Below are 15,112 nucleotides of genomic sequence, written 5' to 3'. Positions count from 1 at the left end.
GCTATATGTTTTAAATTGCAAAGACAAGATATGCCCAAGGGATACCCTGAAGTGCACTGAAACAGGGTGTGCCCAAGGGCATCCCAAAAAACACTGGAAGCAAATAAAGGTGCTGAGAACACTTAATATATAAAATAGCAATTCATTTGGAGAATCACTAGGAGTAGATGTCTTTTTCAGGCTTCCAAGCCACTGCCCCCCAGCAACAGATATTTTGTGAGGCACTGTGGGATGAGTTAGTGGTGGAGGGGTGACTTATTTTTTTATTGTCTTTCTCCTCTTGACTATCCATCTTTTCAGTTTGCATTTCAACAGGCAGATTATATCATAAGGGAGCAGTTTTCATTTCCAACTTAGAACAGCATCAGTGGCTATGTAAGAGAGGGAACAGATGATTAAAAGCATTTCACATCACAAATCATGTTTTTATTTGTGAATAAATAAGGTTCTAAGTAAAGCCTGAATAGGACTGGATAGCTCAAAGGATGGTCAAAGACAAACAAAAAGTCACCCTGGGTGTAACTGTATTGACATTGATAAAGAGGCCCTAGAGATGACTCTTAGTTGTAAAACCTTTTCTTTCTAAATAACTAGCTAAACTTTGGGTCAGGAGTGTTGAGAATAATAAAACAGCAGCAAAGAGAAAACACAACACAAGGCTGTTGGGCAACTAACTACAATGAGGTTACTTTTAAGAGGTAACTGCAAAAATAGCTGCAGTCAGTTTTAGGTAGAGATACATCACCCTTTTCTGAAAGTGGTTTGAAGAGAGGCCCTAGCACCTACTGGCTCCGGAGTTTTTCTGCTGACCCTGCTGGGGAAAGCTCTGCTCTGCTCTGGGGCAAACCTTGGTCTTGAAGGGTATCAACCAGCCCATTTCAGCAGTGATACAATCAGTCTTGAAGTATCAAATAATTACATGAAGCAGTCAGATTTTAATGGTAAGAGCATCCAGCAAGCCTGCAAGAACAGAGATGGGGGTGGGTAAGAGAGGGGAAAGCAGTGTGTGACAGGGCTGTGCACAGAAGAGGGGATGGCATCTGCTACATGCGAATGCTTGGAGAGTTCCAAGAGAAACGGCACCAACAGAGTCACTTCATATAACCATGAACACCTTCCACGAGGTGGAACAAGAGACACTCAGTGCATCATCTGTTCAACAGCATCTTCAACAAGAGTGTCAGTCACACCCAAACTCTGTAAGAGTCTGTGTGCCTCAAGCCAGCAGAAAAAACACTGAGCAACCACCACCCCTTGAGAGAATCTTTGTATGTGATCATGACCACTCAACCTCTCAACCTTTAATGCACAGTTAAACATCATTCCCACACTATGTGGCTATCTGATGTACAGGCATGATCAAAAGAGAGCTTTTCTCCTCTTCTGATGCTCTGCAGTGGCAGCAGCCTTACCTGACACATTTAAGATGGAGGGGGAGACGTCTGGAAGCCCCACTCTGGAGTCTCCCATCCACCAGACAATTGTCACTGGTTCAGGGGGACCAACAGCAGCACAGGCCATATGAAATGGAGCATTAGGGGACACAGACACATCCTCAGGTTCCACAGTAAAGTAGGGCACACCTGGAAAAGCAACAGACAAGTGACAATAACTGGAGCAACTGCCTCTTGTTTATTTCCACTAAAACCAGTGCCCAGCACTGGACATCATCTGTCCAGCTGGTAGGCTGAATCTGATGCCCTCCAAGCCCTTCACAAAAACCAAGGGCCAGACATGCTGCATCACCTAAGGGCACGAATGTCTAAGTACTACTACAACTAGAAGTCAGAGAGAAAGAGTGTTTGCTTCCCCCAATGCCTTCGAAAAACCACTTCCAATTCAAGACTCCCCGGTTAAACAGCTTTTAGTGGTAGTATTTTCTCAAGTTCTTAGCTGGAGAGATTGGAGTTTAAAAAGGCAACAGTCAATAACTTTAGTGGTGGCAGACACCACTTTAAAAGACAGCTAATCCAGCTGCAGATACTTCTTGCCATGCATTAAAAACTGAAGTTTGAGAAAGTGTTGAACTACTGGCTTTAACAAACGCATGAATGAGGAAAGAATCCCTGTGGTGAGAGACTGGGAGCATTTACAGTGCTCTCTCTGGAGCTTAATTGAATGGAGATGCCTTCCAGCACACTCTGACACCACGACAACCGGGCTGCCTCGGAGTCAGGGGTAATTTGTTTCAGAGCTGAAGGCTATCCACGGACACAGCTCTCTCAGTAATTATCTGTTCCCCACCGTGGAAAGACTCCTGATTGGTACAACAGGTATCAGATTAGGCCCACGGGGAGCAGAACACAGCTGCAGTGCTACCTACCTTAGGTCATCTCTAAGTGGCAATAGCGGAGTGTAATTTGACACACCAAGAGATGTGGTTCCTCTTATGGGCAATGCCAAAACTCTCGTGGTTTCAGTGCTCCAAACCAGTAGAACAAATTTCACCAGCCATCAGCAGCAGTGCGGACCATGCAGGATAGACAATATGTACTTCTGGTGATTGGTGAAAGAACTGAAGGCCCAGGGAAATGTTCAGTTCCCTTCTATACAGAAATCTTTGTGTGTCAAACATGGCTGCTACCAACAGCACTTACTCAAGCCAAAATCAGGTATTCTCAGCTGAAAAAAGCATGTTCTGGAGGCTGCTGATTTGTTGCCTCACAGAAAAAGAGCAGCTGACAACATTGTTCATTCACATGCTGAAATTACACTGTCTGTCCCTGGCCAAAGATGACAGGCCCAAGCACCTCAACCAGCAGGCAATTAATACAGGTGCCTAAATAGGGATTTAGAAGCCTAACTCTTGACATTTCCCCCAAGCTACAGCCAAAAGTGCTTTCTTCAGTCTTTCACTAACTGTCCAGTCATGGTGTGTATCTTTCAGGTAGCAGGTCCTTTGTGCCTTCCCTGCTTCCTTCCCTTAGTGTACTAAGTAAATGAACAGACTAAAAGAGGTCTAAACCCAAGTCTCTTGAAGAATAACAGTGCCAATCTGTGCAAAGGCTAATGTTCAGGACAGGTACATCCATTGTCATGGCATACTGCTTGCTTTTGCTGACATAGTTTATTTCATTTTTTTATTGCATTCAAACATAAGCAATAAAAATGAGTAAGCTTTTGAGATATCAGCTGCAATACCTCTGCCTGCTTTGCCCTCCTTCTCCAAGGAAAACTAGAAGGGAAAATAATCACTGTTTCTCTACCTGTAAGCAGGATCCCTGCCTCCTGTCCATTTGTTATGACACCCAAGGTAAACTTTCAGGAAGATCCTGCCCAGCTTGGCAGGTTTTCTCACTTTGGGAGCAGCTAAACAGAGCAGACAAGACCACAATTAAAAACTTTAATAGTTGAGGGAGTGCAGCTGACTCATCCAGCTGAGGAACTCACACTGCCCCCATCCGTATGTTACCTGGACAGCTCGCTGCCTGTGACACATTTAGCCTCCCAGCTCCTGGTACAAGAGGTGAGTGTCAGCACATCCCTTTCACAGATGCCCCATGGAGGCACCGAGCAGCAAGCAGTCAGGAAATCAGCAGCAAAACAAAGAAATGATCCCACCAATTCCCCTCTTCCAAGACAGCATCAAACCTTTAAGGCTGATTCTTATGTACAGCTCAGTTTTGACACAGTGTTGATTCAAGGGAATGTGTCCACACAGGTGTGGCTTGATCTCTGACTGTAGCCACAATGGGGGCTAGCAGCCCCAGGAACAGCCACCTAGTCAGAGGTGTAATTTCAGACGGAGAGTTCTGTAAGAAACACAATCCGTTTTTTAACACTCCACAGTGAGATCACCTCTCCAACCATCAAACACTATCAAGTTCTTAGTAAGGCCAGGGACTAGTTTTTAAACCAGGAAACAGGTCCAAAACAATTTTGGTTTTGTAAATTCTAAGAAATGTTTCATAAGATCAAACATTTTATTACAAAGATAGTTCAAATACCATTGCTAGAAAATCTGGCAGATACAAACTACCTAAGCAGATATCACACAGCATAGAAATCCAGTCAAGCTCACTTTAAGTTAGATCACCAATAGTCCGCATTTGTTTGCGTGCCACAGTGAAGCATGTCAGCACCTCCTGAAGTCTGCAAATCACCAGAGTAAAGATCCTCTTCCAGTCAGAGGACAGTTGTTATTGATAGAGCAATCACTGCTACACAAAGCTGGCATATCCAGGGAAGAAATACACAGAGATAACAGCAAAGGTGGGTCTGATATCCCAAGTGTTTTCTTATGCTGAGAGCTGACACATTTTTTAAACTCCACCCCTTATTACTACTTGTTAATTATTAATTATATCCACCAACTCCCTTTACAAATGACTACATGCCCAGTTCAAGTTTAACTACCTTCTGCCATACTTGTTCTTCTCATAAAGGCAACTGGTTGCATTTTTTCCACTTCTGCTGTAAACTTTGGCCTTCATTCTCAACACACTCCACCTTACCTAACTGCAGCTGTTTTTTGTGACTTTGATACTTCTTGCCTGTGCAGTCCAGAAGGGCAGCATGTTTATTTCAGACAGCTTGGCACGCTGAGCTACCCAATCACTCTCAATGCACCCACCATCCAAGTGCAGCCACCTCTGGAGCAGACCATGGTGACTGGATAGAAATAGAAACTCCGCATGAGAGTGTTTTAAGCTGTAAAATTGACGTGGACAAAAGCCTGGGATTTATGGAAGGTAGAATGTGTTACTCTTCCTGTGAGAGCTGCTATGAATGTTTCCATGCTCTGAGTGAGTGAGATGTTAGCTGTAAAACATCCAGACCACATCACCTCCCACAACACCCTCCCTGCTCCCCCCTGCCTAGGACTGTCAGTTCAGCTCTGGCCCGAAATGTTACCAAAAACATCCAAAAACTACTTCTTGCTGCAAGTGCATTGCTCCTGTCGACTTCTTCACCAAATATTAAGCCATCCTATGACTACTAGCTTCTTACAGAGGATCTAACTTCTGTTAGATCGTGGCTCAAGGGAAATGAAACTAGAAAAGTAAGAAGCCACCAATCCACACTGCCTTGGGTGATTTTTAGCAGCCACGTAGAAGCCATTCTTAGCAGACAACCCCAGACAGAAAAGTGCCACATGGAGCAGCCACAGCTATGGAGTGCTGATGTACAGCACTCACAAAACTCACAACTGTGTTAAAACTGTACCTTGCTCACAAAGACCTGTTTGGCTGACACACAGAAGCAGACTGTGACCCTGCTTAGAGAAGTGGGCTGAACCAGATGAGCCCCATGGATCCCTCTTCACCATTCTATGAATTTTTTAGAGATGACCGCAACAATGGATTTAAAAGCAGGAAAGAAACGTGCTTGCACGAAAAGATCTTGTTTCCTAACATCCCAGGAAAAACATCCTCCATAAAACCAGAGGCAATGAACGGACAGTTCTGCTCTTTGAAGCAGTTCTCCTAGTTCTTACTCCTGCTCTGTAGTGATTTCCCTGCAGTCAGCAGCAATGGTTGAGAGCCAAGAAGCCTGTCACTGGAGCAATCTGCTCTCACCACTACAACCTAGAGCATATTGGTGGGTCAGCCATGAAAGGAAACCAGCACTACTACTCCTCCTTACCTTCCACTATGAGCCACACTTGTTGTGATTCTTCCTTCTTCCCCCCGTTCTCAACCTGGCACCAGTACTTCCCAGAATCTGTCCGCTCGACGGATTTCAAGCTGAAAAAAGTCAAAAGCCATATCGATATTTTATGTGCATAAAGCATGTTTTTGCCCCAAAGGACCCTCCAGTGTTTGGCAAACCAGATGCATGGAAAACACCCACTGAGACACAGCCAGCTCTGGGGAGGAGATCAGCAGCCAGCCAGCACAAAGCACAAGGCAAAACAGCAGAGATGGGAGGCTCCTCTCTAAAGTGGGTGGAGAAAGTCCTTGCAGAGCAGACAGTCTTCCTCCAAAACATCCTCGCAGAAAACCAGTCATCTGTGTCCTCTGAGGATAGGAAGGGGTCATCTCCATCCTGAATCATGACTCTAGCTAGCCTACAAGTGTGACAGCTTTGCCACAACATCTGAGCTAGCAGGAAACTCCACACTGCAAAACTCCAGCGAGCTCGACTGCTTTGCCTCAGGTGACAGGACTGGCAACAGCCTCATAGAGGAACAGATGGGTCAGAAAAGGGTCCCCCTTGCCTCAACTGCGCTCAGCGCTGTCCTGATCCCTAGAGTGGCTCACTCTGCAAGACTCCTTGGGCTTCCCAGTTTGTGATTTCATGGGATTATGGTGGTGCATGGTGAGCAAGGGCAGAATTTGGTCCCAAAGCAACATGGTCTCAGCTACCAAAGGCAACAGTGTGACTCGGAGAGCCCGTCAGTGCACCGGCGCTGCCTGCTCCCCGCAGGACATGCAGCCATGCGTCCGCTGCCATGCAGGGATCCTCCGCAGAGCTGATGCCCACCTTTCTAAGGCTGGCAGTCCTCCTCGGAGAAGGGGAAGGATGTCTCAGGAAGGAAGACAGAAAGGGGAGAGTGTTTGCCGAAATGCACAAAATGGACCCACTACAGCCCGATTTTCAGAGCTGGACCTTCAAATGGCATCAGCTGTCCTGCCCATGTTCTGAAACACAGTGATCACAGCAGAGAGTCACATGTGGGTGGTAGAAATTATCTCTTTAGGAGAAGAAAGGAAAAAGGAGAGAGAGATTCAGCTCCATCCAGATTTAGTACCATAACTTATCTCTGGTGCTGCAGAGAGAGTTCTCAGCAGAGTAAAATAAGAGGCAAGAAAGGAAATCAGAATGAGATTGTGAAGGACAGAGTTAACTAGTGGAACTGGGGGTAGTAAACAGTATCGTTTCAAGACAAATTGTTTCCACAACATAATGTTATGCAATAGTTTTACTGTGCACAGATGTTTTTTCCTACCAAAATGTTTCTTACAGACAAGCTTTAACTTTTAGTCGGTGGAATTGGAGTCCCTGTGCAGTGTCAATCCAAGAAATGTAACAGGAGATGAAGCCAGAGCTCAGGGAACAGTGACTCTCAGTCAGTCAACAGTTTTGAGTTCTCATAGTGTTCGTATGTTTGCCTGTACAAACTCTTTTAATGCATAAAAAAAGACAGAGCAGAACCTTGGGTCTTGCTTATCTCAGTACTTCCAGAACTAGCTGACATCCCTCTTCTGCTGAAATAAAAGTACAGAGATCTGCTTTGCACAAGAGTTTCATGCATCTGAATGGGGCAGGACTGATATCAGATACTGTAAATCCATTAAGAATAAATTAAGATTCATTGCAAAATGAATCAGGGATGGTTCAGAGGACAAACACTCCTCTCCAAAGAAAGGAAGGGGATGTAGTCCTGGGAGTATAGTTTAAATCGAAAATCCTCACCTTTTAGGCAGACTGACAGCTCAAGAGAGAGAGTAAGAGAACAGGATAAGTACAAGAGAGAAAACCTATTTATACTGCTGCACGGCAGAACAAGATGAACAAACAAAGCAAGACCATTCTTTCACCTCGAAGTCACGTCTCAAGCATCACAAGCATTAGCAAAGCACCTGTCCCCACAGTAGTCAGAAAACCAATATGGTTCTAGTGGATAAAAACTCAGCGCTCAGTGGCTTCAGTTCTGCTCTCAGTTATGCCCTTGCCACACAGTGAACTGCAGACATGAGGACTCTGCCCCACTGAGGGCACTGCAGAGATATAGCTGACAGCAGAAAACTGTGCAGTAGTTTCCATGATAGTCTTCCTTCTCTGCATCTGTTGTACCTGAGGAAGCCGATCCAGTGATCTTCATCTACTGGAATGTACACCTGGTCTACGCTTTGCACCACTGCTCCGTCCTTGATCCACAACATCTCAGGATCTTCCATTCCCTCGAGGCTGCAATTTAGTTTCACGGGTTGACCCTGGGACACCTTTAATTTGATTGGAGGTCCTGTAAATTTCATACCTAAAAAAAAAATACTACTCCGCCCCACCCCCAGAAGAAGGGGGGTTGGAGTACAGCAAATTACTCTAGGTTGGTGGTCTGGAATTACATACCCTACCAGCACACGCTGCAGAGGAGTGTGTTAATCTCAGCACTGCTCTACTATGTCTGCTAAGCAAATGCAAGCACTGAAAGCACAATTGCTGGAGAAAAGTGGTGGTTCAGTGTGTACATGGGGATTTTTTCAACTCGTGTAACAGCAGGGTGATGTTCTGCAGAGCAGTGCCCAAGCAGAGACGCACAGAAATGCCAGGAGCTTCGCCATGTCAGTGATCCAGCAATGCTAACTGCATCTGTTCAACACGCTACCACACCTCCCTCTTTTCCCCAGACCTGGATTTAAGCTATGGTGTTCTTGTGCCGCTAAGAAAACATAATGTCTGCTCCATTGTATGCATTTGCAAAGAGCGTGGATATAAGAAAGAATCAATTATGTTTTGTTATTCAGTATACACTGTTCTCCTGCCTTACAGAGAGCTTCTCTACAATTTGCAAAACCAATGAAAGCAAAGCCTATTCCACAGCATACCTCACAGAGGAGCATAACTGTTAGAGAACAGATATTTCTGTCGCGTGATGTGGGTGTGTGCTGAATGAGCCGCCTGGAGGACCCTTCAGTCCAGCCAAAGGACCACACTGTACCCAGAGCTACACCATTGCGACCCCAAGGCAGCAGGGCCAGAGCTGGTGAAGCTGCTCAGGCTTATATTGACACAGAAGTGATCAGAATTTGGCCCGGAGCACTGTTACATGTGTGGGTGGACAGGGAGTGTTTCCCTCAAGCAGAAGTGAATATATGGAATTTGTTACCATGAGAAGACACGGAAGCCAACTATCTAAGCACATTTAAGAAAGACAGGCATATAAAGGAGGAACCAGAAGATCAAAGGAGACCGTGGGAAAGCAGGAAGGTAGAAAACAAATGTAAAGTTAGTTTTGTTAGGGAGAGTGGCTATTTCCTATGCAGTGACACAGGACTGACAGACCAGAACAGGTCTAGCCTAGTCCAGTATTATGCCCTGGCAGTGGACTCCACATCTACAGAAAAAAAATTACTCCATCACTCTTGCCTGGCCACGTATCACCATACATTACAACTTCACCCAGTCCACTGGTTGGTCAGCTTCTCACAGGATGCCTTGCTACTCACAGAGCCAGTCAGAAGGCACTGCTTAGTAAGAAGCCCTGTTGCTCTCAAACTCTGTTACAGCCTCACCGGTGATCCAACATGGATTTCTGATCTGCCACTTCCCTTCTTGCTAAAACACCACCCTCCCACAGCCATGAGGGCACCACCTCACAGGGCAGACGAGCAGCAAAGGAACTCACAGCATGGTTGTAACAGCTGGAAGAAGGGGAGCAAGCACTGTGGGACCAGCCAGTGCTCTGCCACCAGCAGCCTGCACCCAAATGAGCACCCGTAGTCTAGGAGAAAACCCAGAACACAGGCAGAACATCTTTACTCCTTTCCTTAATGAGATTTCCCAGCTGGTTTCCCGGCACTCAGTCTTTTGCCTTTCTATCTCCTGTTACTCATTTAACAAATTCATGGAGAGCACTGGAAAATGGGCAAGCTGATCATTTGAGTTTAGTTGCTATAGCTCATTTGCTGGGCTAAGGATTTGATCACCTTGGGTGAGGATGATCTAACCTCGCATTACTTAACTCAAATGTGACACAAACTACATGTCCCAGTGCATGCCAGAAAGCATCCTCCCTTTCACCACTCACAGCACTGGAATACAACATGAAAGCTTCATAGCAGCTCTCTCTGTGTTTCAGAAAACTGTTATAGTCAGGCTGCTACATGCGCACAAACTGACAGACATTTTCATTACAGGTGCCTTCATGGAAAATCAAACTACTCAGCGTGCTTCAGACTGCCCTGCTGAAAGAGTTAGCCATAAATTAAACAAGGTAATATTGTTAGAGATTCTATATGGTTTTCAGTTAGCAGAGGAATCAAAGATGTAGGAAATTAACATACAGTACAAGTGTTCAGTCAGAGTTGTACATATTGTCCAAGTATAATCCCTCCATCAATTTCAACCAAAATGAAGAATTACACATCAGGTATTTTTAATAACTTCATAGGTCAATAGCGCAGTTTTGGCTGCAGCATCTCTTCCTGCAGGTATCAGGAAGAATCACATAGGAGGCAAATAAGAATTTTAATTTCCACCTATTCCTCATTTTACTCTCCCACTCACTATTTCTCATCTGACAATCCTTGATTCAACTGTGCAAAAAGTAATTTAATCCAAATAGGCTCCGCCAAGCCTACCTGTAAGAGCTACAGATTGTGAAATGTATAGATATGAAATAGAAGTATTTTAAAAGTCTTATCAAGCAATTGTCTGAATTGACAGCAAGTGAACACACTAGTTGTCAAAATATATGACACATTTGTTTGTTTGTTTTTTAAACTTGCTACCTCTGAATATTTTAATTCCTAGGAACAGAATACGTTTTTTGTGATGTTGGGAGTGGAGAGAGAGGAAGACGTCTGCTCATGCATGCCAGGGTAAAGGTTTTTTCCTCCTCAGATTGCTTAGGACACTGCTCCAGCGATCCAGCCTGTGCCACAGCCTCCCCAGTTCCGTGTCACTGCCCGCACATCGCTCCACATACAGCGCGGAGCCCAAACTCCCGCTGAAGTCGGGAGGAGGCTGGCCGGGGCGCCGAGACACTCCAGCACGCTGCCTTTCCCTGCCGACCGGAGGGTGAAACTTCGGAAAATGAGTTCATGAGGGAAAAAAACCCAACAAAAGCCACTCAGGAATGCGTTAGCGCCCAGCTTTCCTCGGCGACGGCCCGCGCTAGGCACATACCAGCGCAATGCCTCCGCGAACCCCGGGGAGGATTACTCGCTACTCTACTCGCAGGCAGGCGAGGCTCGCACAGCTCGGTTTCCCCGCCGGCTCCAGAGCGCCACGTCGCCGGCCCCACGAACGCGGCGGAGACGCCCGTGCCCGGCCGGGAGGGGCAAAACGCGCCGGCCCGACCCCACCTGTGGCTGCCCGAGGCCCCGCGGCCGCCGCACCGGGCGGACCGGGCGCCCCCGGCCGCTCCTGCCCGGCGACCCTCAGCGGGCTGCCGGCACTCGTAGAGGTGGCGGAGCGGGAGCTGCCCGCGGGGAGACCCGGCCCGGCGGCGGCAGCCGAGCCCCGCAGCCCCTCCCGCCGCACCCGGGGTCTCGGGGGACAGTGCCCCGCCGCCACCGGGCTGTCAGCCCCGCTCACCTGCCACGGCAGCGACGTCCCGGAGTGCCGCAGCCCAGAGTCCCAGCACGAGGAGCCGCGGGATCGCCATGCTCCGCTTCAGCTCCATCTCTCCCGCACCACCATCCTCCCCCCTGCTCCCGGCGCCGCGGGGGGCTCCCACCGCCCGTGCAGGCGGCGGCGACAGCGGCTGGGGCAGCCCCGCGTCGCCGCCCGATACCGGGCTCGCCCGGGAGGCTACGGGGACGCTCAAACTTCTGGCTCCGGCCGGGGCGAGCCTCAGGAGAACCTGCTGCGGGGCGACGGCGCGGGTCGGTGGGGTCGGGTCGGGTCCGCTCCGGTCCGGTCGCCGCCGCTGGGCGATCTCCCCCTGCCGGCTTGGCCGCCGCGGCGCCACTCTGCGGGGTCGCTCCGTCCGTCCGTCCGTCCGTCCGTCCCTGCCCAGCCGCCGCCGCCTCCTTCAGGAAATGGCGCTCTCGGGCGGTCACCGCGCGCTGTGCTCCCCCTCTGACATCACATCATGAATATGCATGAGCCGGGCGCCCACCGCCCCCGAAGCGGCGAATCACGGCGCCCGCCGCCCCCGCTCCGCCGCCCCGGGACGGGACCGGGGCTCCGAGCCCCCGGGAGGGCGGGACGGGGCGGGAGGGGCGGGGTTGGGGCGGCAGCGGCAGCGGTCGAGGAGGTGTGTGGAGGCGGCGCCCCCCGAGGGCTGCTCCGCCGAGCGGCCTGGTTTCCAGAGCGCCGGGAACGGGTGACCCACATCCGCGGGAGCTGCCGGGGCACCGGTCATCCCCCTACTTACATGTGGCCCCTCTGGAGCCCCAGCGCACCGTCCAACCCCCCAAGGGAGGCGGACTTGGGGCCGCCACCGGGACTCAGCCCCCCAAGCCGAGGCTCTGCCGGGATGAGCAGAACCCCGCCTCATGCACGCAGCATCCCCAGCCCCATCTCCCTCGGCCGGCCCTCTCCAGCTCCTTGCTCCGGCCGCACTCTCCTCACCGTTCGGCCTCCTGCTCGGGGGATGTCGGTCACCCCATCCCGGCGGCTGAGCTGTGAAGGAGCATCGGCAAGGTGAGGAGATCCGCCCGTGCCCTTCAAGCAGGATCGGCTCGGCCTTGACCATTTTTCCGCTAGCGGAAAAGTAGGGAGAGAGTTTAGGAGGGACATTTCTGCTGCCACAGCGTTAGTAGAACGTCGTGGATAAAGTCACTTACGAACAGTTGTTTAAAAAAATCTGGCACTGCCTTTTCGTAGGAGTTACGGTGAGAATCTGGGTTGAAAGGTGACATAAGGAGCAATATCATTACAACACGATGCAGCTCTTAGCTCTGCCACAGCCATCAGCGTGCAGCACTTGCCCAGCAGCTCCTGCAACACTCTGGAAACCTGGCTAAATGGAGGAGTGCAGGGAAACTGCATTATCCCCAGGAGGGGGAAGGAGAAACTGAGGCACAACAAGCTCATATAATTAAATTCCAAACTCTAATCTTCACCCCTCCCCCCCCCCCAAGTCATTTGCATTTCTGATAGGAATTCCTAGGGGACTGGAGCAATGCCAAGAAGATTTCATTACTGGAATGGAAATGTCACTCCCTCCCCAGTGCCTCCTGCTGCAATGAGGTAGCTCCATTCCAGTGCTCGAGTGCTCGTGGGAAGTCTAGTTGCACTTGGGGACAGGAAATCGCCAGGATCACTGCAGCTCTTGGGCTGAGAGGTTCTGTGCTGGTGCTTGCTAAAAGCTTCATGCACATTTTCTGTCACTGCTGCCTCTCCCCAGGTGTCCATCCAGCTACACGGTGTGTTTCTGCACTTAGGGCAATAGCATCCTCCAGAAGGTAGCTACTTTTGCAGATCTTAGTCATCTCATGAGAAAAAAATAATGGCCATTAGAATAATGACATGTTTCTATGGTGCTTTCCTTCTAAGGATTTCTTCCAGCCCTACAATTACAGAGGCTTACACTACACTGGTCCCATGGGCTCAGGAAGTGCTCCAGTTGTAGCATGGCACACGCCAGGTTCAGGGTTGGTGTAAGAGAGCAAAGCTTTGCTGGAAGCAGTAGACCAAGGGGGATTTTCCCCATCAAGGAATCTGACTTCAGCTGTTCTGAGAAGGGCTTTGTGCTAACAGCGATAGGCAGGAAGAGCCATATGAAAATTGGACTGAAATTCTGCACACACTGCCAGTTGAAGTGCAAACTGCAGTGGGAAAACTTACAGAGGAGTGCAGTATCACCATGCAGAAAGCAAAGGAACTGGTGAATCTTAAATGTTTTAAGGAACTGGAGATAAATAAACTCTTGGCCTCTTGTGGCACTGAAATGGCACCATGGCTTTATTCTTCAAGCTGTAACATCAGTGACAGTGCTCACTGATCACACACACAGGACACAGCTGTTTGCTCTCTGGATTACATTCTTTCCTTACTTCTGCTGCAATAGCATTTTGCCACATCTCACCAGACATGCTGGGAAGTGTGGGTATATTCCAGAAAATGCCTGAATACCTATTATTATTATACAATAATCCAGAGGTGAATGGCCAGTGCTGGGAGACTTCTGAAGATTAAGAAAAAGAGAAGAAAGGATAAAAGAGAGGGAGGGGAAAATGAGAAGGCAGAAGAAAGAGAAGTATTTGCTGGAACTTCCTCACCTTCTTCTACTGTTCAGCCTCTTCTAACTACTAAGACCCAACAGGACATCTGGAACACGTTATCTCAGTGAGAAAGCAAGCCCTCCCATTTCCATATGAGAAGCCATAGCCTGAAAAGTTCAACAAAAGCTACTGACACATACCACTGCTCCATTGTCACAGTAGTCAGTCTGCAACTAGATAGAAAATCCTTGTGTTTTGTACAAGGTGTTTTCTATAGAGCTGCAGGGTTTGCACTGGGATTCAAGAATTTGTCCGCTTCATCCTCCAAGCTGGGATTTGGAAAGCAGCATTAACCCCTCCATTGCTAGGGGGCAGATCCCTCATCCTGCATCGGAAATTGGTGGCAATGGCAAGAACAAGAATGAAATGGCATTCAAAGGTTGCAGGAGTACAGGAGTAGCTCTACTCTACAGTGTAGGAGACCCAGGATGGCTATTCAGGTGTTTCCTGAATGGGAGATCTGTTAAAGCCAGCATATTTAGTCTCAGACTAGAACAGGAGCTGCTCCCAGCTTTTTGGTCACCACCAAAGGCTACAGCAAGTGACAGGAGGAAGCTCCATGTGTGTGAGGTTTTTTGCAGCTTAGGGATGGCTTCTCAGATTAATGCCCCAAAGTTGGCCCAGAATACAGTGACTGAGGAAACAAACCCTGAGGACTTTCCAAAATTTGCCAAGGACGCAACTTGAGAGCTACTGGATAATGGAGTGGCTTTTCAGGTCACTGAAAAGGACTAAACTGAGAATAAACTGTCCCCATTCTCTGCCTAACCCATCATAATGGGTTGCTCATGTCAGATAATAATACTATTTAACGTGACCACTTCTAAGGACCCAAATATAACTCTCCATCTTGGCATACACATGGGACAAAACTGGCCATCCCAAGACCTTCGGTATGGTATTTAAAGCCATGTGTGGCTGCAGCAGTAACAGCAACTCACAAGAAAGCTGAAACTCATCCTGCCTGTATCTGGGCTAAGCTTACCATAACTGAGTTATGCTGCTCATTTGGGAATTCTCTTAGCTACAGCTGAACTCTGTTCTCTTTTAATTTATATTATTCTACCATCTCTTCCCTTCTCCTTTCTTGTCTTCCTCTCAACTACCTTCTTCAGTAAGGAACTGTGTTGAAATAATCCAGCCTCTCTGTTTCAGCCTTGACCAGCTCTTATCTTTTATACGTGCTGGTTTTAACTTTTTGTGTGAATACAGAGAAGGACAGGAACTCAATTAAAGACTTGCATTTACTTTGAATTCAGAATACAAGGATA

The 15,112-nt window shown here is 48.3% G+C and overlaps 1 protein-coding gene across 4 annotated transcripts in view; it reads right to left on the bottom strand.

Moving 5' to 3' along the window:
* TYRO3 (TYRO3 protein tyrosine kinase) overlaps positions 1–11,781 on the bottom strand; it is a 41,421-nt gene extending 29,640 nt beyond the window's left edge. The window contains exons 1-4 of one of the 4 annotated variants that reach the window (XM_085580289.1): positions 11,206–11,781; positions 7,741–7,938; positions 5,587–5,687; positions 1,413–1,583 (exon numbers count right to left, since the gene is read on the bottom strand). In XM_085580289.1, coding sequence (XP_085436415.1) covers positions 1,413–1,583; positions 5,587–5,687; positions 7,741–7,922 — 454 coding nt within the window. In that variant the 5' untranslated portion in view covers positions 7,923–7,938; positions 11,206–11,781. Of the gene's footprint in view, positions 1–1,412; positions 1,584–5,586; positions 5,688–6,426; positions 6,585–7,740; positions 7,939–11,205 lie in introns of those variants that run through there. The other 3 variants (XM_021533472.4, XM_021533475.3, XM_085580290.1) reach the window with 3 other exon arrangements.
* Between the last annotated feature and the right edge of the window lie 3,331 nt (positions 11,782–15,112).

The sequence above is a fragment of the Lonchura striata genome, chromosome 5, assembly GCF_050655825.1.
Source record: "Lonchura striata isolate lonStrDom1 chromosome 5, ASM5065582v1, whole genome shotgun sequence".
Taxonomy (NCBI): Eukaryota; Metazoa; Chordata; class Aves; order Passeriformes; family Estrildidae; genus Lonchura; species Lonchura striata.
Note: the sequence above shows the minus strand (reverse complement) of the source record. Positions and strands in the feature narration are given on the sequence as shown.